At 46.5% G+C, this 25,661-nt stretch overlaps 2 protein-coding genes across 2 annotated transcripts in view; one reads left to right on the forward strand and one right to left on the reverse strand.

Annotated features, from left to right (window-relative positions):
- Nucleotides 1-611: 611 nt before the first annotated feature.
- Nucleotides 612-4,684, reverse strand: DFFA (DNA fragmentation factor subunit alpha). Its single transcript, XM_064730596.1, has 6 exons — nt 4,438-4,684; nt 3,894-4,046; nt 3,649-3,779; nt 2,680-2,869; nt 2,134-2,288; nt 612-1,568 (listed from the first exon to the last, which is right to left on the reverse strand). The coding sequence occupies exons 1-6, from the start codon at nt 4,532-4,534 to the stop codon at nt 1,365-1,367; spliced, it is 930 nt and encodes a 309-aa protein (XP_064586666.1). The 5' UTR covers nt 4,535-4,684; the 3' UTR covers nt 612-1,364.
- A 38-nt stretch (nt 4,685-4,722) lies between these two features.
- The window catches only part of PEX14 (peroxisomal biogenesis factor 14), a 69,066-nt gene continuing 48,127 nt past the window's right edge, over nt 4,723-25,661 (forward strand). The window contains exons 1-2 of the mRNA XM_064730595.1: nt 4,723-4,800; nt 8,892-8,939. Of these exons, the coding sequence (XP_064586665.1) occupies nt 4,765-4,800; nt 8,892-8,939 (84 nt within the window). The 5' untranslated portion in view covers nt 4,723-4,764. The remainder of the gene's footprint in view (nt 4,801-8,891; nt 8,940-25,661) is intronic.

The following is a 25,661-nucleotide window of genomic DNA, read 5'->3' on the forward strand; positions in this document are numbered from 1 at the left end:
ACACCAGGAAACCTTTTTACCTGCCATGGCCTATAATATTACAATCTAAATATGGTCAGAAGCAAAACAGACAAAAAGTTGCCTGCAAGCTTCTCCCCTAAGTCCAGTCAATTCCCATCTGGGTCGCTTCACCTGAAGGTAGCCTGAGTAGTTTTGTTTAATTACTAAACTGTTTAGAATATTTATTAGTTGCAGTCTAACTCTGATTGTGCCATAATTTAGCTGGACTGTTGCATGCAACGGGTTCACCTGAATGCCTGCTGTAGGAATACTCACCCTGGGCCATTTAAAGCTGTGCTAGATCAGAGGATTTAGCATGCTGCTACAAAATACATCTGTACCCACTAAAACTTCCTCAGAAGTTTCATCTCACTTGTCAGATGTTTTTCATATATATCTGCTGTTCTCACACAAGAAGAGCAGATTGTGCCAGGTGAGAGTTCATGGCAGTCACCATGATGGACACACATTTTGTCTAAATACTTTGTATAAGTTAAAGACAGTACTTCTGTGTTCAGTTTCTTCATCCTCTTTCCTTAAGGTAATACTGTATTTATCAGCCCAGTTTTTTAATTATAGCAGCTGGTAGAAATATCAAAACTAGTCCAAAAGTAAGACAAAAAGGTTTTATTGATGTTAGAAAAAAAGACTTTAACAAATTTAAAAATAAGCCAGTTAATATAAAAGCATCATGATGCTACACTAATGATTAGGAGAATAACACAGCAGGCCAAATGCAAGTCTTCTGTCACACAGCCTTACAAAGCAATTATTTCTGCCTTTGCTGTGTTTTACATGATAGTTCTTAGACAGCATCCAAGAGGCAGGAGTTCCTTACAGAAAAAGCACTGAAGTTGAAGGACTTTGAATTTACTTTAACTGATTAAATCAGCATGAGAATTCAGGTTCCTAAATCCCAGGCTGGAGCTTAAAGCCAGGCAGCAGCTGGGTATCCCCTCTGCCCTGATCACTGACTGTGCCTCAGAGTGTCTTCCAGACATCCTCCATCCTTTTTACACTGCAAATGGTGGGAGAGCAAAGTAAGCAAACTGCCTGGGGCCTCAGGAGCTGTACCCACCATTATCAGATGGAAGCTGCTGGCTACCAACCAGGTATTGAAAGCTGAACACTTACATGCTGTGCTTAGCAATACCATTGTTCTAGCATTCTGCAAAAAGTCAAAATCCCTTTGCTTACACAATTCAAATCACCAGAGGAGTTTAAGCCTCAGGACAATGTCCAGATTTTAGCTGTTCTATAGCCAGCCCACAGTATGACCAGCAAACTATGGTTCCAGGATGTGTCTTTGCTTGCACTGATTCTAATGCAAAAGCAAAACCCCAGCTGCAAACAGCAATGCAGTGTTATTTTCTGCGTTTTGCACTGGGCCAGTCCCCCCAGGGCAGCGTTTTCTTGCCCTTGGACGTGCTCCTTAGAGAGTGCAGGGTCTGCACTTGCTGGAGGCGCTTGGAGAGCTCCTGGTCACAGGCTGACTGCAGAGCTCCAGCCTTCTGCTTGTCCCATCCCAGAGCCGAGGCCAGGGCTGCTGCGTCTGCCTTCAACACCAGCTGGAGCAAGACAGATTGTTAACAGACTTTTCTGCCCACTCCCTGGCCTCTAACCCTCTGCTGAATTAACAGCTTTGGAACTGCAGATGTTCCCAGCTCTCATCACCTAGCCTGTGGGCTGGTGGATTTCCAGTCATTTGCCAACACTCAACGCTTGAAGCTATGTTCAGGTGTGCAAAGGAAGAGAAAGCAGTTACTTACTTTCTACAGCAGGGAAATGCAAGAGTAGCAAGTTCACAGCTGGAAAGAACACCTTCCTCAATGGTTACAGTTTATCTAGACTTTCCAATCTATATTTAGAGTTTTTTCCAAAGTAAGGAGGTTTTTATTTTGATTTGGGATAAATAAAAGAAACATACCTGGATGCATAAGCCTATAAAAAATCCCAAAGAACCTTGCTGGTAAGACAGCTGACTGATTTGTCAGAGACCAAACCCAAAATTATTTTGTGGCTTTTCAGAGGACAGAACAGAGTGTGTGGACCAATGTCTGTCACAGAGGAGCTCCAGCCTCTCTTTTGGAGGGAGAGCTTTGCCAGAATATGGTTTGTGTCATTCTCACCCACCTCTAGATCCTGACTGTCCAAGCAGAGCTCTGGAGCAGGTTTCTCTTTCAGAGCAGTGAGGACCTGGTCGCTGAGTGCTGTTGTGGCTGAAGTGTCTGTGCTGCTGGTACCTGTGTCAACCACATCCATCTCCTTCCTCGCTGCAGCCTCAGGTTCTGAAAAGGAGCAGACTCCTTTTCAGTACAGCTTCGGATGAGCACAGGACAGGAAAAGTGGCCTGGACTGCTCTGATGGTTGTGAGATGAATAAAATATACATCCAGTCTTGGTGCATCCTGGAACTTAAGAAATCCACAATTTTTCATTTTTTTAAGGAGGACTCCAGGATCTAAGCTTTTCTCCCAGTATTCTGCTTTCAGGCTTTGTGAGAAATGTGACACAGCAGCAAGAGGTCTCTCTGGTCAGAGAATTCTTACACTGTATACACTACAACTGCTCTTGCATCAACCCCATTTAACAGCAGCTGATCAAATGACTCACTCTACTTTATTTATTCCACTCAGCAGGAGTTGAAAACCTCCTTCTCTAGCACACAAATGCTCCCTACCTGCAACTTTGCTTAAGATGCTGTCTTCAGTTTTCAAGGCCTCCAGGTAGAGTTCCAGGAGCTGCCGTGACTGACGCTCCTCCTCTCGCCTGTCCAGCACCTGCTGCAGGGTGTCCTGCAGCACCTGCACTTTGCTTTCACTCTGGGCAAGCTCTTCTGCCAGCTCTGAGCGTGGCACATCAATAAGCACCTTAAAACATGGAGAGGGCTCCTGAGTAACTCATTTCATGGCACTCACTGCAGTACAAACAGAATGTACAAACTCTCCTGAAACCAAGCGTGTTCCACAAGGTTTCTGGTCACAGCAAGGCCCCCGAGTTCTGAGAGGCTGTAGTGGCACTACACCAGGCAGCATTTTTTACTAAAAGCCAAAGGCACCCAAGAAGGTGTGGAATCATGTGCAATTTTAGCAGAAAGCTTGAAAACTAATGGCAAAGCACAACTTCACAGTGCATGGAAATATTCAAAGGAAAGGCAGCAGCCTGGCACCTGGGAAGCTGCACACTGGGGAGAACAAGAGGGGGCAGTTACTGCCGTGCCTCACCACAGACAAGGTGTTAAGCAGTCAGAAACTTGAATCAATCAGCTCTGGAGAGTGACAGCAGTTCTTCAAAGCCCTCTGGAGCAGACAGACCTGGCCTGCTGCTCAGCCTCCCCTCTGGCCATGTTACACAGGGGAGGCACCACCACAATGTGTGTCTGGCTATAAGGAATGACCTGATCTCAGTTGCCATTTGGCCAAATCTCAATTTTTTGCCAGAACTGCAATTGTTCTCGGATAGTTGGGGATTAAGAGCATCTTTGGACACTTGAATGTTTCCCTTCCAGGAGAAGTTTGACTCCAGCACCAAGAGCCAAAAGCAGCATCTGAATTAAGCCTGAGCTCTTGTTTATGGAGTCTGTTCTCTACTGAGATAAATAAATGATGGGCAGATGCAAGGACAGGGACTGGGGGTTTCCCCACTGTACCTGCAGGTCCTCTTCAGACATCAGGATGATGTTGGACAGGTCATCCTTCAGCTGCCTGGCCAGCTGCTTCCACTTCTCGGCAGCACTGTCCACTTCATCCACAGACTCCGAGAGCCAGGATGTTCCACTGTCTGACACAAGAGCCACCAGTTTCATGGGTCATTCCTCTCACCTGACCCTGCCTACTGTCACTAGGTGTGTTCCAAACACACCTCCCCTTCCATGCTTCCTCACTCACAGCATACCTAAGCTTTTGCTGGACCATTTCTCATCCTTGGCCAGTGCCACAAACTTGGTGTTAGGTGGCAAACACAAGAAGTAATCTTCATCATCCACAATGGTCCCATCTTCTGCCAGTACCAAGGTGATGGGTTTGTCAATAGCCAGAACACCACAAGCTGCAGAACAGAAAAAAATACTTAACAGAACGATAAAAGTGACATAGCACTGCCTGTTTATTGACCCCAGCACAAAGGACAGACAACTCTCAGTGACTGAGGCTGGAGACCAGGACCTGTCTCCTCACAGTGCCGCACATTAGGTGGGTCCCAGCAGGTCTCAGCGAGTCTCACAGGGGGTCCCATCGGGTCCCAAAGGGTCCCACAGCGGGTCCCACCGGGTCTCAGAGCGGGTTCCAGCGAGTCCCACAGCGGGTCCCACAAAGGGTCCCGGCGGGTCTCACAGGGAGTTCCATCAGGTCTCACAGCGGGTCTCACACCGGGTCCCACAGAGGGTCCCACAGAGGGTCCCACCGGGTCTCACACCGGGTCCCAGCGGGTCCCCCCTCACCTTTGTCGCGCAGCTCCCGCAGGCAGGACGCGGCCACGCCGTGCTGCTCCGGCCCGTCCCGCCGCCGCACCACGCACTGCTTCAGCCGCGCTGCCATCAGCTGCCGCTCGGCAGTGCCCCGAGGGCTTTTCCAGGCGGGGAAGGCGCTGCTGCGCCGGGATCGGCCCGGCCCGGCCCGGTTCGGTTCAGGCCGGGCTCTCACGGCACCGGCGGCGCCCCGCGGGACGCATCGCTGCGCCGGCGATCGACTCGGCGTGCCTGCGGCGCGGCGCGGCGGCGGGGGCGGCGCATCGGGCGGCCGGGGATGTATTAGCCGCGCCTGGGAAGATGGCGGCCGCGGAGCGAGCGGAGCAGCCGGGGCAGGTGAGGCGGCCGGGCCGGGCCGGGCCGGGCCGGGCCGGGGCTCCGGGACCCCCCCGGCACCGCGGGCTCGGGGCTGCGCCCGGGCCCCGCGCCCTGGGCGAGCAGGGGCTGTGCGGGGCTGGCTGAAGCGTGTGCAGGCCGGGCCCAGGGCACAGGCGTGCTGGCATTGAGGGTTTGTGTATGAAACTCGTCAAGCACTCAGATAGGAGAAGAATAAATACAAACACGGCCAGAGAGAAAGGAGACAGTGTGCAGCTGGGCTCTAAAACTCTGTGGAACCCTGTGCAGGGTAAGAGTTGGACTCGATGATCCTTGTGGGTCCCTTCCAACTCAGACTATTCTGTGACTAGTTAGAGTAGAATATTGTCTGTGCCTTACAAATGCGAGGGATGGAAGGAGATCCTTGAGCCAAGAGCATAAAAGGACAAACCTGAATGGGGAGAGCAGAAGAGAAATGTAAGTTCACTGGTTTCAGTGCTCAAGAAACACTAAAAGCTTGAGATATTTTTGAACTGGGACATGAAATGAATGGGGTAGCCAAAGGAAAAAACAGAAGCGTGATGGAGTTGTATTTAGTGTATATTCTTATTTTCCTGAAGGCCTCTTCCAAGCTGGGTTGTGTCATTCTGTAGCGTAGGTGTGATGTATGTGTGTACAGTGTAGGCTTCCCCTCTCACACTGTCCTGTTCATGATCTAGAGTCACTTGTATTTCACTGCAAGCTCAACCCACCTCAGATTCCGTGCCCTCCTGGAGCTGTGGCATCATCCCAGACAGATTCCTGAGTGTGTGCTGCCTGTGGGATTTGGGAAAGTCCTTTCAGTGCCCCCAGGCCCCACGGCAGCAGGTGTGGCTGTGTGGGCAGCTGGGAAGGACACAGAGCACACAGAGCAGCCTGCCAGTGACACACTGCTATGGGCAGTCACTCACATCTGTCCCCGTCGGGCAAAATCTCCACGAACCTCTCTGTTGGTCCCCTTATTTTGGACTGAGGAGGCTGAGTTTGTAGGGAAGGCTATTGAACTAAACTGAAATAGAAATAAGTTACATAAAATCATTACTCTTGGCCAACCAGCACAGATGTGGGTTGTGAAAGGCCGAGTTACCAAACTCACAGGAGGCAGGGCAGCTTTGCATCACCCAGGTGTTTTGTCAGCCCCAGTCTGAGGTGCAGGCATTGCAGCCCCTCCCTCACATTTCAGGTGAATGCTTCCAGAATGAGGAAACCTGAAACAGTCTGTGACTGGTCCATAGGGCACCTGGGCAGTCTGTGGGGCTGGCAGTTTCTGAGAAAGAAATCTGGTTTATTGGCAAATGTGGTTGCCTAAAAACATTCAGGTCCTCTGGGTTTGGATTTTGTATTTTCCCACTGCACACTTAACCCCCCCCCATTTATTTATGTTGCTTTACCTCAAAATAAGGTTCCATGTTTGAAAATGGGAGAGCCTTGCTTTTTAACCTTATGAATGTACCCAAATACGCTCTGGGTATTAAAGGTAAAGAGAAAGAACCAGGTTCTGTCCCATTGCATGCAGCAGTGCTGGATCCTCAGGCCAGAATGAGTTACTGACACCCCTTTTGGTGTCTGTCCTGCATCTGGTGTGTGAGGAGCCCCTGGTGTGGGCACGGGTCAGGAACCTCCAGCTCAGCTGCTGGGCAGGGCACTGGGCAGGAGCCCCATGTCCAGCTGCCAGGCAGGCACTGCCCCTGAGCCCTGGCCACCCCTGAGCCCTGGTGCCCCTGAGCCCTGGCACACCCCTGAGCCCTGTGCCCTGGCCCTGGCACACCTTGAGCCCTGTGCCCCTGAGCCTGGCACACCCCTGAGCCCTGGCCACCCCTAAGCCCTGTGCCCCTGAGCCCTGGCACACCCCTGAGCCCTGTGCCCCTGAGCCCTGGCACACCCCTGAGCCCTGGCCACCCCTAAGCCCTGGTGCCCCTGAGCCCTGTGCCCCTGAGCCCTGGTGCCCCTGAGCCCTGGCACACCCCTGAGCCCTGGCACACCCCTGAGCCCTGTGCCCCTGAGCCCTGGCACACCCCTGAGCCCTGGCACACCCCTGAGCCCTGTGCCCCTGAGCCCTGGCACACCCCTAAGCCCTGTGCCCCTGAGCCCTGGCCACCCCTAAGCCCTGGCACACCCCTGAGCCCTGTACCCCTGAGCCCTGGCACACCCCTGAGCCCTGGCACACCCCTGAGCCCTGTGCCCCTGAGCCCTGGTGCCCCTGAGCCCTGGCACACCCCTGAGCCCTGTGCCCCTGAGCCCTGGCACACCCCAGGAGCTGCTCTCAGCTCCTCCTCTCCCTCCTGTGCCGCTCAGGGAGCTGCTCCTGCTGCCCCAGCCTGGCCCTGCTCGCCAGGGACAGGTGTCCCCATCTTGTACAAGGTGTCCCAGCCCGTGGCAGGGGGTTGGAGTGAGATGTTCTCTGAGGTCCCTTCAACCCCAGCTGTTGTGTGATTCTGTGACTCTCACCGTCTCCTGCAGGTCTCACACTGGTGCACATTCCTCAGCCAGAGCTCTGAGAAGTGTTCAGTGCTCACACATTCTGGGGGCTTGGATGGAATTTGAGTCTTACAGCTTTGCCTGGAAAAAGGAGATGTGATTGAAGGGCACGTGGTACAGTGGGTGACTGTTCAAGGGGACAGTTTTGGAATTAAACAAACCAATGAAAATATCCTTACAAGTCTCACAGAATGTAAACACCGCTCCTCTTACACAGCCACTGCAGGTTTGACACTGTTACCAATGCTTGTAGAAAGTTGTCCCCATTGCACTCTAAACGTTTAGAGGATTTGATAAAATATTTGCTTTCTGCCCCTGGTGATGTTTGCTTATTTATTGCCAAGCTTTCAACATGAGACAGTGAGTAGTGGCACTGCCTCACTTAACATGTTTATGTTTGGGCCCCATCATGTTTCCTATTACAAATCAAGTTAATTTAGATGCTGAAAAGGGAGTGTCAGATGTCTTATGGCTTATTATCTGTTTTTCTTAGTTTAATTTTCTCATTCTCATGAATTAATATATTGCCTCAAGCAGTGTGGGGAGAGGGGAGTACTGCAGCTCAAATGAAATCGTTTACGTAGATAGAATTATGTTCTAAAGGCAATAAATATTTCTACCAGAGATTTAAAATACTTTGTTTTGTTTAGAAATCATGTTCCTTGGGCCTTTAGCAATGTCTTTACTAAAAATAAACAAAAGAAAAGATCCTGTCTCTCTGTTACTATTTTTTAATAGTAAAAGAAAGAGAAAAGCAGGATGATGGTGTAGCCTGTGAACAGGATAAGCAATTTCAGATTTGTCTTGGCTATCAGAGTTTCTCCAGTGCCAAATACTTTGCTGTGGGAATTTTCTGAGGATATGAATTCAGTGGTGGGTCCTTCCTCCTTCCCTCCCACCCAGAGGTTATGGCAAGTGATCCCAGAGAATCCCTGCCCACCTGTGAGGTCTGGCTGGGTCCTGGTGGTGATCCTTGTCTGGATGCAGATGAGTTGCAGTATATTTGAGTTTCTGGCACCCTCTTGTGGTAAATACTTATTTTATCTATATTGTTGTTGTGTATTTTGCAAATGGGAAAAATAAATGTTGCGATACTTGGAAGGTGAGGTGTGTGCATAAAAACGAGGAATAGAATTGGAGGACAAAACTTCTTTTAATTATGTGTGGGAAGCAAGGCTGGTCCTGGTACTGCTGGCAGTTTGTGAGGTTTAGGTAAATCATGGTTATTTAGAAATCTTTAGAAGAATGGTTCAGAAAACGAAGGATGCATTACTGGACCCTCCCTACTGGAAATGGGAGAGGTATTTAAAGGTTTGTGTTTGTGTGCCCACTACTCTCATGCCATCTCTCAGGAGCCTTGCCAGCTCTCACTGCTGACTCTCTAAAATCAGTTCTGCAGATTCTGTTAATTCCCTTGTTTTAAAGGGGCAATGAATGCATTTTGCTGTGGTTGTGACCTGTTTGTGTTCAGTCCTCCACAGAGCCATGCTGGTAGCACAGATCAGTGTGCGTGCCCAGGTGCTGCTCGCAGGATGAGCGTTTCTGGCGGTGCCCATGGGGTGGCAATGTGAGCTCACTGTGTTTCTGCTCCACAGGCTGGCTCCTGCCCTGCGACTGAGAGCGCCGCGTCCCGGGAGCCGCTGGTGAGTTCCTGCAAAGCACCTGACAATTCCTTGTTGATAACACACGAGTTGTTCTCTCTGCCACATCGTTTTCCAGCCTTTGTTTTGCTTTTCTGAGGGGCTGGTGCTTTGTGGAAACGGTGTGAACTGCCTCGGGTGGCCGTGGTGTTCACACCTCTGAATTCTGATCTGTGGCCACCACCTCCAGTGAGCCTGGGTTAGACGTGGGTCACCTGGGTTAGATGTGGGTCACCTGGGCCGTGGCCTGTCCCAGAATGTGCTCTTGTTCAGAGCCTCTTTAGGAAAGAGTCTGAGGAATGCCCTGTGCAACAGATTCATATGCTGTACCCTTACAAAAACCCCTCTGCTGCTCAGAGACCTCATTCAAGCTGTCTTTATATTCAGAGGCACTCAGAGTGAGCTTACAAATGTTTGTCAGCTGGCAGTGCGTGTAATCCGATGTTTTTACTCTAGAAGCATTTTGGAAAGGACCCTGGGATTTTTTGTGTATGAGGATAACTCAGAGAACCCTGTTTTGTTTGCTCTTTTATGGTACTGCAGATAGGGAAGTGAGCCACTACTCCTGGAGCTGCAGTATGTGGATTTTACAACCTTGGGTCCCTTCCCCTTCCCCTTCCCCTTCCCCTTCCCCTTCCCCTTCCCCTTCCCCTTCCCCCCTTCCCTTCCCCTTCCCTTCCCCCTTCCCTTCCCTTCCCTTCCTTCCTTCCCGCCCTTCTTAGCCAATACTTTCCTCGTAAATATATAGATCTCTAAATTTCTTCTGCTGCTTTCATTTGTTGATCATAGCTATTTGCAGGGAGAAGACTCAAGTACTTGTGACACTGGCCACATCAAAGTATTTTTACCAAGTAACTCTGACCTAGAGAACCCAGGAGATGATTTTTTAAAAAAGAGAGATGTGAGTAAAGACTGTGAATCAAGAAAAGTCAGTATAAGGCATCTCATGGGAGGTCTGTGTGTGAATTCTGCTGCAGTGGCAGTCTCTCTAATGACATTGTGCCATCCCTTAATTGCATGGACATCTGTACATGAGATTACATGAAGTTTGTTATTGACACCAAGTGCTTTGTGGTGGATTTGGTGGTTTGCTTTTGGAGGAGTTGGTTGTCCCTGCCTTAGAAAGGTCAGGGCAGGCAGCAGATCATCTCAGCTTGTGCTGGCCAACAGCTTGTTCTTTCTCAAGGCAGACTCTAACATTACCTTAGATATAATTAATTTCTTACTGTATATATGACTGCAGAATTGCTCAGAGGAAGTGTATAGCAGTTGAATATCTTTCTGTTTGGATGGATATTCTTACAACATAAAATTATTTATACACTTAAAGAACTCCAACATAAACTTTATTCTTACGATGGTGAGTCTGGCATGTGAGCTAATTAGAGCCCTCTGAAAGGTGGAGGTTTCCTTCTTATTTTTTTCATTAACTTTTTAAAAATAATAAACTCTTACAGTCTTTGTCACGTTTGTTTAGGAGTCAGTATTGCTTCCATCTGCTCCTGTGTAGATGCCTCATTAAATGAGCAGTTGAGGTCTGTGAGCCAGATGACCTGAGTGCCACCATCCTGCTGTGGCTTCCCCGTGGCCAGGATCGTGCAGGCTCCCTTCCACACAGGCAGGAGATCCTGGCCCATAAACCAGACTCACGTGGTGCTGTGTCATAAAAGTGTTTATGGAAACACCAGAGAGCCCTGGCCCAGATCCAGCAGTGCCATGGGGGGCTGTGTGCTGGGGGAGCATCCTGGACTCCACCTTTGGTGGGGGGCACTTGGAGAGCCCAGAGGAGGGAGGGAAGAGTCTCATGACCAACTTCTGCTCTGCACCCCATCACCCTTTTGGACTTTATTGGTGAGTGGAAGGATTCAGTGCTTCACAGCACTGACCTGTTTGGATCACACCAGCACACAAGAATGAGAAAGCAATAGAATTGAAACACTTTGCATTGTAACAGCAGACAGATTGTTGTTACAGTCTCAAGCTGGTTTTTTACTGGATTTGTGATTCTACTGGACACTATCCTGTAAGGTGCTGCATGCAGCATCTTGCCCTGTGCACGGGGACACTGTCCCTGCCTACCCCGTACCTCTGCCTGCAGCCTGCTGCTTTCAGCAGGACCCCAGGAGGAGCCAGGATTCCTCATTGTTTGCACAAGGACTTCAGCATTCTCCAAGGTCCTGTAGCAGTCTGACACATCACATTGTGTCCTGCATTTGGGTCCTCCAGGGCACCTTGCAATGGTTTATGGCCCTACTGAGGCCTTCAGAATGCAGCCCTGCAAACTCAGGTCCCAATCCAAACTGCTCCCACCAAAGTGGGGATAACAGACTGCACACTGAGTTCCCCAGTGTCCTTACAGTGCAGTGCCTCCCCAGCAGCAGGTCAGTGTGTCACAGCAGTGGCAGTGGCAGGGTGGCACAGCCATAATTCCTGCAGCACACAGGACACTCATTTCCCCGGCTGTCGGTCGTGGCCCATTAAAATCTGCCGTGTAGCTCCTGGTGGGAAGTGTAACCTTGTGTTCCCAGGGTGTCAGCACCTCGCTCTGCTGCTGTTTACAGCCACGTTTGTCATCGCCAGCGCGGGATCAGCTTCTCCTTGAGCCCGGCTTATCAGGGAGCGCTGCTGCATCCCTGCTGCTGGGAGCAGCACCTCTGATAAGCCTCTGAACACTTGTGGAATTGGAATAGGTTTGTCTTTTTACAGCCACTCAAAGTCCTGGGATGTGCAAAGGATGTAACTACATAGGACAAACTCTTTCTGTGAGGTTAAACCAGTGAAAATGCCCTTTACATCAGGAATCTGTATCCTTGGTCTGATGTCTCTCCAGAATGTATTTAAATCATCTGTTTAGCTTGTTCTGTTTCATTGCTAGTAGAGTCTTGTAGCTTTTTAACCATCCTGTGCTGCTTTTGAGGTGTTTTCAAGACCTGTTGGCCTTTGCTTTCTGCCAACCTGCTGCAGCCTAAATTACAGCTCTGAGGGTTGTGCCTGGAAGAGCCTCCAACAGGAACCTGGGCTGGAGGGAGAACCTAAGGAAGGAGAGTTGTCAGTGAGGCCTTTTGACATGCTGTTGGTTTGTTTGGGGTTTTTTTTCTGTCACAAAACACATTCATTCCCTAGCTGCTGCTTGGTATCTGGAAGAAGTACTAGTTGTAAATACGAAAGTACTGGTTGCAAATATCGAACACTCTCTTGGTTGCTCACTTAAGTTACAAAATCCCTGGGTCAGGATTCTTTTGCAGATTAATTAATTTTTCTTCTTTTATTTTTAGCATGTTCTGTTTCTTTCTGTTTCTTGCTGCAGAGGAGAGCAGTTAACACTGAAATGTGGACATTTTATTCCTTTTTTTACAGGCTGTCGAAAGGTACAAGTTAACAAGAATTACTGCTGCCTCTATAGCAATTAGTGTAGAATTTGTTGGAATGTGCTGGAGCCCTCGTGGCTTTTCCCCACCCTTTGTTGAATTGATTTTCAAATATTTAAGGGTCAGGATAATGGCCAGAGCACTTTTAACTCCCCTTTTTGTGCAAACATCACAGGGTACATTGCAGTGAGTGACAGTAGAATTATTAAATCCTTTCTGGTTTGTTGTCTCATTTTACACCTTATCTGTTCTGTTAAGCTTCCTTTCAAGTAGAGTGTGAGTACAGAAAATTTCATTTAGGTTTCTGAGAAAGGAGCATTGCAATTGGGATTTTACTTTTAGCTCTAACTGTTGTCACTAGAAGTTCCTGGAGACTGATTCTAACAAATACTGTTGTCTTTACCATTTGAACATGGGTGGATGGAATGAGGGGAGGCTGCAGATTTGTGTAACAAGATTTGAGAGAGCTTGTTGGGGTTCATGTTAGTTAGTGTTACTCCCCACCACACTTTATTTTCCATTTTCCCACCCTTTGTTGTTGAAGACAAGATTTATACCTGTTTACTGTACAAATTTTCCGTCTGCCCCAGTGGGTTTGTTCCTGGTGGTGGCGTGCGCGGGATGATTCTCTGAAGGTAAATCCATCCATTGGGGATTTCCAGCCAGGGAAACGTCAGCCAGGGCCATTTCCACTGGCACAGGAGAGGGAGGAGACCTCGGCTCAGGACCCCCGAGCCCCCGGGGTGGGGGTGCTGCAGGTGCTCTGGGAGCCCCTGTGGGCGCTGGCAGCACAGCACAGGCTGTGCAGGGCAGTGCTGTGCAGATTTTGGGTTCATTGGGCCACGAACGGGGAGTCAGGGCTGTGACTGCCGTGCACAATAACCTTTGCTTTGCTGCAAAGAGAGCTCTGTGGTTTACTAAGCAGAGCTCTCTTGTGTTTGACCTTCTGATAAGTTCAAGATTATTGGGTTTTGTCTGTTTTTCTCTTTCTTCTGGGTGTTTATTGACTTCTTTTGTCGTTCATGCAAAGTGCACTTGCTTAATCTGTCGATTCCTTTTACTCTGTTGATTTAGACAAATATATTAATGTGCTCCAAGCACACAGATGCAATTTGACTCACTGAGCACAGTTAAAGAAACACTGTCATACCAGGTTAAACTGCCCATTTGAGCTCAGTGGAAAAGTTTAAATGACACTTCAGAGTGGTGGGTGAGGCAGCACACCCAGGACAGGGACAGTCTGTCACTGACAGGGGCATGAGTTAGCTCATAATCCTTTTTGTGCACTTGTGCAGGAGAGCTCTGAAAGAAATTTCTACTTGCTTTTCAGGCAAACCAACATCACTGGTCAGAAGAGTTTTAAAATGGTTTTAAAATCGTTGTAATGCACTAAGTTGTTCTTTATGAACACACAAGGAAAATAAAGTTCAGGGAGTTAGGTTAGAGTCTTCTATAATGTTAGGTATGATTTGACTTCCAGAGATCCCAGGTCTCTCACTGAAGGTAAAATGGAAGTTACAATGCTTTGAGACACTGGCACACAGTTAGGAAATACTTAACACTTGGTATTTTCCCCTTAAAAAACCCAAATTTTTGTGTTTGTGTGATGTTTTCAGGGTCTGAATGTGCTACCCCTACAAACAGTATTTTACAGCTCGTGTCCTGCTTTGCTCAGCTGGCAGGAGGATTGGGAGCACTTTGCTGTGTGCCCCCCAGCTGGTGGCACAGCAGAGAGGTCCCTGCCCTGGGAATGCTGTGGGATCAAGGTGGGATGCAGGCATCATTCCTGCTCCAGTGTGGGAGCTTTGCTATGTGCACAGCAGCTTGTAGAGGGCAGCAATTGCCCACAGTTGTGTGAGCTCGAGGAGAGCAGGGAGCAGCTGAAGAACCTCACCGCAGTGACTGAACGTGTTTTTAGCTTCTTGACATAACTTTGTGGAGGAGCTTGTTCTTTGGAGTGCCTCTTGACTCCACAGAATTAAATTCCTACTCTGAAAAATGTTGCTAGAGATTGTTAATCCTCTCGTGCCTCTAACACCACCAGAGAGTTGGACTCCATTTGCCCAGGCACTGCTTGTGTAATTGTTACTGCAGCCTGGGATCCATGAGATTATAGCTGCCTGTGTGGGATAACTTCCCTCATTTCTTGCCTTCCTCCTTCCTTGGTCTTCATCTCCTTTTTTTACCTGGGAGAGCATGCTGTTTGAAAATGTTTGCCATGTCTGTGGCATCTTTGTTGTGCCTCAGATACGTTAATCACATTAAAAGTGAGGCAGCAGGGGCACAAAAGGCAGAATATTCAAGAACCTGAAAGAACTTTCTCTACAGCACACAGGAGTACATTCTTCAGATTCTTCTGATGCCAGCACCTTCAGAACCAAGATTTGCCAAACTAGGAAGTTGAGAGTTGGTATAAATCTTGGACTTGGAGTCCCTAACCATCATACTTTGGAAGGAATTTTCACTGCTTTTCGTATTTCTTGTATTTCTCCATATGTCACTTACATTGCAAGTCTTTGCAAACAGCCTACCAATATTTTGGTTTGTTTATTTGTGTTTGTTTTGTGTGCACATTTACATAGCACTTCTCTCTGTTACATTGTGCAAACCGTGTCCTCTTCCCAGCTGTCACCCTGTAACACCCTTCAACAAGTGTCAGTCTGGAAGAATAACAAAGAAAATATGCATGGCTTTTTAGTAAAATGATTTCACAGCTGCAGAGAAGCAAGAGAGGGCTCTCACAATAAGTGCCACTTCTTTACATTACTTGTTTCATCTTCTGGTTATAGCAGAATTCTCCTCTGCTGTCAGTGTTGTGGTGTTTTGTCAGGCACCTGAATGGCCTGAGAGATGGTGTTCCTTGGGATACAGTTCAACAGTAGAGGACATCTTGCTGCAGTGGAGATTCCAGCTATTCAGTGAGAATTTCCTGTGTCTTCCAGCCTGCTTCTGTTTGTTTTGTGTGCGATCCTAAGTGTTTCCTTTCCTCCTCAAGCATCTGCACCCTTCAGATGTTTGCAGACAGTTATCACATCATTTCTGCTTCCCCCCACCCCCATCCTGGTCTCTTAGCCAAGCTCTACATATTTAGCTCATTTAATCTTTCCTCATAAGTCAAGCCCATAATTGACAGCTCTGACACAGGGAGTCGCATTGGTTGCACATGCTGCCAACAGGATATAAATACTTTCTGTGCAGTGATTGAGAATTACAGAGAAGGCTGAGATGAGCTGCCCCCAGCCCCCCAACACTGCATTTCTGAAAACCCCTTTTCTGACTCCGGTTGCCACAATTCCATAAAGATGGACTGAGCTTCCAGTGTAATGGTCAGCTGCCAAACACCCAGCAGGCCTCGAAGCAGTGCAGTCAGGTCCCTTGGGAAGTCCAGTGCTGGTGCCCCATTTCAGTGGGATTCCAGCTGAAATTCTTCTGGGTGGTGCTGAGTTCCCCTCCGGACATGCAGGTGCCTCAGGCTGCTGAAGGCCATTCCCCCTGGGAGGCAGAGCTGAGCTCCCTGAAGGGAATGGCTCCTTCCCCTGTGTGCCAGGAGGGAGCTCAGGTGGCACCATCCCAGGCAGGGCTGTGGGTGGCTTTGGGGTCCTGGCTCTCCTTGCAGGAGTGGGAACCCAGGAATGTTCCCCCTGGAGGAGGAGGCAGCTGCCTGTCCGTGCATTGGCACACTCACATCTGTTTCCAGCCAAACATGTTTGGGGTTGCTTTATATGAGCTGTCTCCTCAGGTTTGTTGCCTTCTCCTGAAGATGATGGGTGAGCAAAGGAAGGTTGTGGAACTGGTAAATGAACTGATGTGTGCTGTGTGAGGCTTCATATGCTGCAGCCTCCCCAGCGGGCTCTCTCACAAACGTTACATGTATTATTGCCAAGCATGCAGCATAAAGAGAACATTTATGAAAGGGAATATCAGAGGAAACATTATAGCAGGGACCTTATAGCCTTTCCATTATTATGGTTTAAATCTTGACGTGGTCTTTATTTGCAGTGACACTGGGACCAGTAAAAAGTGGTTTTTTTCTCTTCCCCTCCCCTCCCCTTTCTCCCTCCTTTTCATTCTTTTCTTCCACATCCTGTTCTGAAGCTGTGGTGCAGAGATACAAATCGTTAGACATGCGAGTCCTCGGAGAGCCAGGTTTCAGTTTGTGTGGAATCAGCCCCTTTTGACTCAGAAGTTGGAAACCAGATGACTCACAGTGATGCATGTTTGTTGTTTTTAATAACTGTCATTTTGCAAAATATGGTCAAAGCTTCAAACCATGACTTCTGGAGTAGGGGTGGTGTGTATTTATTTTTAATTTGGGAGGCTATAAGCTGGAATGAGTTTGTTGCTGCTGTCTTCCATTCAAATCTGAAGTAGAATTACAGCATTGAAAATGTGAAAGATTTTAGACACAGTTTTTTCCTGTTACCTGAAAAAAAAAATCGCTTTATTAATCAATTACTTGAAAAGGCTCCAGGTGCCAAACATCTGGTGGGATTGTAGGCCCCTGGTTTATGTTTATGTTTTTTAATATATACCCAAAGGGACAAGTTTCTTAAAAAGGAAGCAGTCAGATGTTTTGAATTTGCGGAGTTTTAAAAAATAAATGCAATTCCTGCTTTATCATTTCTATTTCTAACAAAATTGTCATCTATCTCCTTTCATTTAAAGTAAGGTAGCAAGTATAGTATTTTAGTGCCAAAATTCTCTATTGGTAAAATCTTGTAGCAGTATGGAAAATATGAAAATAGCTACACATTTAATTTTCCAGAGATTTATTACTGCTTGTACAGCAGTTTGTAAACTCTAAGCTCAGTATTAAGTGCTTTATGACTTTTTTTTGTGTTTTACTTCTTAATTTGCCTCAAGAAGTATTGTAATTTGTTGAAGTTCTGCAGGTTTGTTTTGCAGGTCAGTTAATTTGGAGTGTGGATTTACCAGTAGAGGGGTACCAGGATAAAGATTTGACTGTAAGTGTGAAGTGGCCTTGTGACAGAATTTGTCATGGCCATGGGTTTTCCTCCAGTTCAGTTCTCAGATTTGGGTGCTTTGTAACCATGTCTGTCATGATTTATATTATGGTCTGTTGCAATTGCTGTTGCACAATGAAGGGCTGTGCTCCAGTCCAAGGGAGGCAGACTCTCAGCCTACCTCAGCCTGTTGCTTCTTGTTAGAGAGTGAAAAAGCAGCTACTGATTTAAAGCAGAGAGCTTTGGGTTCTGCTTGTAGGCTGAGATGGGATATGTCTCCAGTGGTGCTAGAGAAAGCACATTGCCTTTGCTCTGAGGGAACACACATCTGTGTGCTGGCTACTGCTGGCCAGCTGAGGTCTGATCCCTCATTCCTGTCAGGAAAGAAATGCTTTTGGTCTTTATTGTGAAAGACAGTGAGGCAGTGGCCTTGGAGGCTTAAATTGTCCTCTCAGTGAAGCTGTGACAGCAGCAGAGCAGGATTCCCCACCAGGACACCCCTCGGTCCCAGAGACCCAGGGAGAGCTCGGTCTCTCACCCCCTCCGTGCCTGCCTTCCCTCTGAAGCTGCCAAGAAGGATGCCAATTTTTCCATTTAGCTGACTATTGTATAGACCTTAAAAGGGAAGGTTTTAATGCAGTTGGCTGTGATATGGACTGTTAAAGGGAAATTATTTATTTTAACTGGCTGCTGTATGGATTATTACGAGGGCATTCTTTCGGCTGCAGCTGTATATTGACTGGTGGGTGTGCTGGGCTGTATTGGTAGTAGCTGTCATATTGACTGTTACAGAAAAGATCTGTATTTAAGCCATAACACTGCACTGGGATCTCCCAGGCAGGATATTAATGCTAATTCATCTGCTCACCCCCTGCTGTGAGTGTTATTTGTTTAAATCTGTAGAATCCCACAGCGCATTTATATCCTCGCTAGAGTGAGCTCCGCTCCCTGTAATTATTTAACATTATATGCTGATATAAATTGTAACAGTTAAAGAATGGTAATGAGTAGCAAAAAAACACAAACTTAACCTTAGAAATGGCAGAGTCAGCTCTTAAAACAACAGCCAGCAACTTTCACTGTTGCCTGTCTTTTCCCAAGTCCATATGCACAATATTGTGCATACATTATGTGTGTGCGTGTGTGTTCATGCTCGCACTGGCAGCGGTGCCAGGCAGGGCTGTAATTATGCAGAATGTACTGTGAAACTTATGCACACTCTTAATTACATGCAGTGCCTACGTACAGCAAGTTTTATCTCTCTGCAGCTCAGCTCCTTGATGAGTTGCTCTGATAGGTGATTGGAGTCGGGGCCACCGCGTCGGCAGAGGGAATGGAGCCCCTGCATTCTCCTCCCAGGGAATTGTGTCCCAAGGTTAAGCTGGAAGCCATCGGGTGTCACTGTTGCTCTGTGTAGGCTCGGCTGGCAGTGGGTTTGTGTGGCAGTAAAAACTGGACTTTGGAAGTAGTATTTTTGGCTATAAACATCCAAGGCATTTACACATAATTTATATATAAAGTGCATGTCCATACACAGCATTTAAGTGTGGGTGGAGTGAGTGGAGGTGGCTCTGTTGTGTGTTAGCTGACTTTTTTCTTTGCAGTTTCTGTTGCCTGCAGTAGCATTCGTGTCCCAAAATGCCACACAGGATGGGCAGTCACTGCTGAATAGCTCTGCATTCTGCTCTGGAAGTGACTGTGGTTCAGCAGTGCTGATGACCTGATTTCTGTATGCAATTGGCCTGTGAACATTAACCTGTGAGCAAATTTTTGTATTTATGATGTAACAACTGTGGTGTAGAAACAAAATTATATTCAGTTTAGATTTCTTAAGAGCTTGGGAACTGCAGGGATTAAAAAGTACTGTAGACATTTTTAAGCTGTAGTACGTGTGTTAAAACTCATTGAAAATTCAGGTTTGCATTCAAATGGTTCATCAATAACATACAAAAAATCCACCAACTCAAAATGGAGATGGCAGAGAAGAGCCATGTAAATAGCAAAGAAAATGTTTTTTAAAAAGACTTTCTAGTCTGCGTCCCTTCTGATTTCAGGTAGGGAGTAGGAGCTGGAGTAAGAGGAGCTGAGCTTGTGCTTGATTTGCAGAGTAGCGTGATGGTCGGTTGGGCTGCGTTGGCAGCATGGACCTGTGCCAGACTTCACCACAATTCATACTGTGTCAGTTTAATAAATGCACTACTTAAATTATGAAATTACAAAAGAAAAAAGAGAATGCACTTATTCAGACTCTTAATACATTAAAAATAAGGCATTAAAACACTGCCTTTTTTTTTTTTCCTTCCAGAATCAATAATGAACAGGAAGGGTTGTAGACATTAACAGTCATGGACATTCAAGCTCTTATACATAAATTATCTTAGAAAAATGCACATACGACTTGAATAATGTAAATACATTAATGCATTTAATAATTTAAACATTAAAGCGCATTCAGGAATTCGTGGCAGAAGCTGTTCTGAGATAAGGAACGGTCCTGGAAGTTGTGTGTCCCGAGATCGATGGCTGGCTTCTCCTTGAGAAAACTCTCTGGGGAAGTCAGGCTGTGCAGCTGCAGTGGCCGCCTGTCCCAAGACATCTCAGGGCATTGCCAGCTCTCTGCCTTCCACCTGCTCTTCTCTCCCCACCACGGGCATGAGCCCTTCGTACAGAACATCTCAGGCTCCCCAAAAGGCCAGGCTGCACTTCGACATTTTGGTTTCTTTGTGAAAAAAAGAGAAACAGCTGTAGGTGAAACAGAGAATGAAAGTTGGTAAGACTGTCAGTTGGAGGGAGTGAGGCTTGGGGAAGCAGTGCACTCCAGGAATGCTTGGCTCTTTCTTGAAGCCCTGAAAATCAGAAGGTTGGCTCCAGTGTAATGACAGATAAGGGGATTTATTCTGTTCCTGCTCCTCTGCTCTGTGGATTGAACCACCTTCTGCACTGCAGAAGCACCAAACAGAAACACCAAGATCCCCTCATACAATGCATTTTCCTGAAGATTTTGAGCTGTGTTGTTTTTGCTGATGTACTTAAATTTGGAAGGTGTGGTATCCACCCCTCATGCCACTTTTCCTGGGTTCATAGCCTTGCTTTTCTTGCCTCTCCTGCAGGCAGGTGCTTTGGAGGTCATTTGCACCCTACAGCCCCACTCGTGGAGTGGTATAAGGTATCGTGTTCAGGCCTAGATACTGATGGAGCTAATGATGGATCTAATAAAAAAGAGCTTAGTCTGATCCCAAAGGGAGAAGAGTTGGGTTGGTTAATTAAAGGAGCCTGGCACAGAGCACCTAGTAATTATAGGTGCAAGAAGTCTGAATTTGAAGAGGATGGTGCAGATGGAGAGGGAGGCACCCAGAGCTCTTCAGGCTGTGGGCAAGAATGCAGCAAAACCAGATCTGGAAGTCAGACCTGGGCAGAATTCCTTAGTGAATTCTTATTTATTCCATTTTTTAATGAGGACCTGAATGTCTCGTTATGTATTTATGTTTTTGCATGCACATGTGTATGTACAGTTCCAGTTACACCCTATGGCTGGGAGGGTGATTTTATTAAAGACCAGAAGATTGAGAGACAGATGTTTTAAGAAACACAGGCCTTGCCCTATAGTAGTTTGGGATAATTAGTGCTGAGTGCTGCATTGGCTGTATTATCAATGTGCTGGGTTGTTATCTCCAGCATCACCCAGGAGCCGGTATCACTGTGGGGCAGAGGGGCTGGTGCCACCAGGACCTGCTGGGAAATTGCTCCTGAGCTCTTATGTAGGTGTAGGGTGGGGAGCAATGCTGTGTCATCACACTGTCATCACCAGTGCTGTGTCTCTTTATAGTCAAGTTCCTTAAAGCAGAATTTCTCAAACTTAGGTTAGAACTCCAAAGGGATGCAAAGGCTTCAAAGGAAATCACAAAGTCACTCTCCAGTAAACAGCTTTCTACTTGTAATTACTGTTTGGGGCTCTGTTCCTCCTAGTTTGAAGAGGTAGCATTTACTTCAGTAACTCTTATTTTCCTGAAGGAACTTGATGCCATCTCAGCTGAGGAATGTGGGATGAGCCACCACAATAAATGAGTGAAAAAGGGAGTCAAGCTTGCATAAATTTTGAGAAGCAGTGCTTTAGCAAATTTTATTTTCTGGGGTTAAGTTCTGGAAATATTGCCTGAAATGGATCTACTAACTTCACTTGATGAAACAGAGACAGTTATTTTGTCCCCAGTGGATTTCTCAATAGACCCCACCTGGGGAAGGTAGGACTGTCTGCAAAATGTATCATTACTTGTAGTGCTCAGGACTAAATAATCAAGGAAGTTGTAGATTTTCTTCTGTCCTTTCAGCTGGTGTGCTGTATAGTGATGGGTGGATCGGACTAGAAAATGATCAAAAGATGAAAAGCACCAGTTTTTCCAACTATAGGAGATGGTGCACAGAAGAAAGCTGTTCTGAGAATTTGACTTGTGTGCTGACCCTATGTATGTGCTCCTTGGCTGTCCTAAGTGTAAAATGCACAAATGTTAACTTAACACCTTTTTGAGCTGTTGAAATGAGGAGTGTTCATGGTTGTTTTGTCAGTTCTGGTGAGTCTGTAGCTCTGCTCAGCTGTCCAAAGGCAGACCCGAGCAGCTGGAGCAGGCAGTGCCCCTGTGGAAGGGAACAGACCTCAGCTCCCACACCTGCAGGGCGCAGCGTCGCTGGTGGTAGGAAGGGGTGTGCCTCGTGCATGTGGGAGCTCCTGCAGGGGATTTTTCATAATCCTGCTGAGGAAAGGACTCGAGTGATGGGATGCTCTGGACGTGGCCTGCAGGGAAAGCGGGGGAGTGGGTGGGGATCTCCCTGGGCTCTCATGGCTTAACAGCCATGTTCAGCTGGATTTAGGAGGTATAAGCATTTATGGTAAATTCTGCTGCTGTATCACAGCCTGCTTTCTGCTTTACTAGCTTTGTCTCCATGGGGGTATTCCATACATTATCCCATTTCACAGCCTGAACTTTTCCCCCTACTTAGAGGATTACGTGGGGCAGAGATGTAAGAAGAAAGGGAATCTTGACACTACTCCACCTTTTTATCTCTGTAACTCCATGTATATCTGTCTGTCTGCTCTCACAGGGGCCAGGCCTTCTGCCTTCCAAAACCCTGCTTGGAAATTGCTGATTCAAGCAGGTAGCAATTTTAGGGCTCCTTACGAAATAAATGCCTCCTGTGTGCTCCCCTGGCACTGGGATTTCCTCTCTGATTTATCCTGCTCAGGTCTGCTAATGTCCCTTGACTAAACAGGGCACGGTGTGATGGTGTGAAGGTCATTTTCTATATGCAATATACATTTCTGCAGTCATGGTGGGAGGCTAGGACATCTGAAGCAGCATATCCTGCTGGGAAAAGGAGGAAGAAAAGGATAGTCTGGCTCTTCTTTTCACAGCGTCTTGTGGTGGGATGAAGGTTTTGACAGCCTAATTCAGCATTTAGAGAAAGAACCAAGCAGAAAGATTCCCCCTCACCCACTCCTTGCAGCCCAGCTGTGACAAACTGACAGATAATTAACAAATCAAGACCTCCTATTAGCCTTGTCCCTGATGCATTAAAGCAGCTCCTATGTTGCATGTGTCCTTTAGCTAATGCCTGTGCTTTCTGGCTGCAGAGTGAGGTAGGAACATCTCTCCAGAAAGGGAAAGGGGCCTCTAAGGTGTCAATGCACAAATATGTCCAGGAGTAAAAGTTGTCTCTAAAAGGAAGCAGTGGACAGCAGTGCCATGACTGCATGGAAGTCACTCTGATGGTGCAGTGTGTCTGTGGAGTATCTTTTGGAATATGGGGCTGAAAGGGATGTATGGAATTATTATTGAATCCCTCTTGTTTTTACAGAAAAGGACAGGAGTTGAAGCAGCAATTGACAGGGCAGGTTTTTGACTGGGACTAACCAAGCCTGTAAATATGACGTGCCAGGAAATGTGGTTTTTGGTAGAAACAGACCTAATGTTAAGATCTTAATATTGCATTATGAGCAGTGAACTGGTGCCTGTTCCTCTCTGTCCTCAAGTTGCTGGAACTGTGGCTAAGCCCCAAATAAGATTCTTCTCTTCACTTTAGCTCCTCTCTTTTGGAGAAGAATGACGAGGAGGGTCAATATCCCTCTAGTTCAAGACATTAAATAGACACAAGCCATTGGTTCAGCTCAACACATGTTAAAGGGGAGAGAGATACCTAATTGCATCAAAGCCACTCTTAAGTTCATGTATGTGGAGCCCATCAAGCTGAAAGCATCCAGACAGCATCTGCTGTTATCAAATCACTCTTGAGTCGAGCTAATTAAAATAGAGCTTCATTTTTCTGAACCATTGTTTGGCAGGAATTTGAAACAGGTCTAACCCAATTTCTGTGTGTTTATGAGCCTTTATTATATCAAAAGTACTTTTCTGTAAATGTACAGGGCAGTGTTAAATGAATTGATCCGCACTGTATCACTGTAGATGCACTATGGGCTTCCTAATGATTTCTCTTTTAGCTTTTTCCAGATATACCCCAGAAAAGCTTGCTTTGTCCCTTATCATGTCATCTTCCTTCTCTCTTTTTCTTTCTATCTCACTCTCAAGAAGGTAAATGTCCTTGTATTTCTTTCTTTCATATCCTCCTCCTCCGCTCTATTGGGATTTTTGTATTATTAAAACATTTACACATTTGCTGCCACATGCAAATGCAGAATAATAAACCAGGAGTCTTTATACTCCAGACAAGAGCAGGAGGTCTCTCACCACTGATTTTCACCCTCTTGGTTACAGAGGATGGAGAGGAGGGGAATCTAAATGTTGCTGTGTTGGATCTGTTTGATACAGGATTATTTTCTTCAATTTTTTATGTTAAACATTTTATAAACATTTATATTTCACCATTCAAATTCTGGGTATCATATTCCTCTTTGTAATTTGCTACGAGCACAAAAGTTAAAGAGATGTAGAAATTTCTCCCTAAAGACAAGTTGCACTCTGTGGCGTATGAAAGCTAATTCATGAATATTCTCTGCAGAAAGGCAATACCACAAATATGGCCAGGCTGTTCAGAACATTTGAGTTGGAGTGGCAGCCCAGGGAAACAGTCAAGTCAGGAAATAACTATTTTTCTGGTACCCAGCACAGCTCAAGTTGTTCATATGATATTCTTGAGTCTTACATTTCTTTCTGAGCAGTGGATTCATATTACAAAGAAAGTAAGTGAAGGATTAGCATTAAGTAAAAATCTGGACAGTGATGTGTCTTGAAATATCCCTGTGAAGGTGATAAAGACTTTGGACTTTTAAGAATAGATGGAAAAGTACAAAATAAAACCTATTTTTCTGTATAAACTATAAAGAAATTTGCTCCTTTTAATGCAGTTAATTCACCTTGGAATGGAATTTCAGTGCATTTTATTTTGTATTTAATGCAGTTAGTTCTGGATGTGTACTTTCAGCTCCTCTGTACAGCCCAAGAGCCATGCACAGAAATCTGTACTGGGGGCAAATGCAACGTTCTGCCATAAGCTAACCTGTGGGGAAGGTTCTATTAGATGTTCCCAAAATTGTGAAATATCATTGACTCCAGTCCTGTGCTTTTAGAGAGCTTCTTACTCGGAAGTTTGCTCTCTGTTCATTGACAGTGACTCTCTCCTGATTCCTCTTTTAATAAATTTAAGTGACTTTAATGCTGGCAGAAAGCAGCAGAGTCTCAGTATTCAGAGGGCACAGCAGGGATGTTGTGCTGTGTGCTTTTTCTGTAAGTCTTGTAATCAGACCTAATCTGAGGGCCCTGCTGCTGGGGGCTTGCCTGAGCTATTTATTCCCTTCCCATCTCCTTTTCTGAGCCCGTCAGGGTGTGCAGTGGGTGCTTTCCTTTCCAGCAGCCATCTCATCAGTGTGGCCCCTTTCTCAGCCAGGGGACAGGGCCATGGCTTTGAGGGAAGAGTTTCTGCTAGAGCACAACTGGACGGGTAAATTCAGATATTCTTACACGCAGAAACAATTCAGACAACAGCAACAACATCTCTGCTCACATCATGGTGAGTACAGGATGAGTGTCTCAGATCAAAGGATATCCTCATAGGCTTTCCAGCATTTCCTGGATGTGCAGTTGTTGCTGTAGTTTCTACTGCAAAAGAAGTTTGCTGTTCTTGCAAGAAACGCTCTCTGTGTTTTACAACACCAACAACAAAGTCAAGCGTTTGATCTAAGGATCCAAAAGCTCAGGAAATGCATCTCTGGGGTTCCTCGTCAATTTGGGACCTAATGAAATATAGAAAATACTCAATAAAAGCGCCCTTATTACTTTAAATGTTTAAATGTGGAGTTTTTAGCCATCAGGTTAATGTTTTTGTATCTTTTTTTGATTCGATTGTGAGCACTTTTCCAGGTATCTCTGCCACTTGAGCACTAATTG

Source organism: Zonotrichia leucophrys, chromosome 21, assembly GCF_028769735.1.
Source record: "Zonotrichia leucophrys gambelii isolate GWCS_2022_RI chromosome 21, RI_Zleu_2.0, whole genome shotgun sequence".
NCBI classification, from domain to species: Eukaryota; Metazoa; Chordata; class Aves; order Passeriformes; family Passerellidae; genus Zonotrichia; species Zonotrichia leucophrys.

Bases quoted from the DNA above. Each gene is read 5' to 3' on its own strand.
- DFFA (XM_064730596.1), bottom strand. From the start codon at position 4,534: ATGGCAGCGCGGCTGAAGCAGTGCGTGGTGCGGCGGCGGGACGGGCCG. The intron at 3,780-3,893 runs GTATGCTGTGAG...CTCTTGTGTCAG, and splicing joins ATGGTCCAGCAAAAGCTTAG to ACAGTGGAACATCCTGGCTC. The intron at 2,870-3,648 runs GTACAGTGGGGA...CCATGTTTTAAG, and splicing joins TGTCTGAAGAGGACCTGCAG to GTGCTTATTGATGTGCCACG.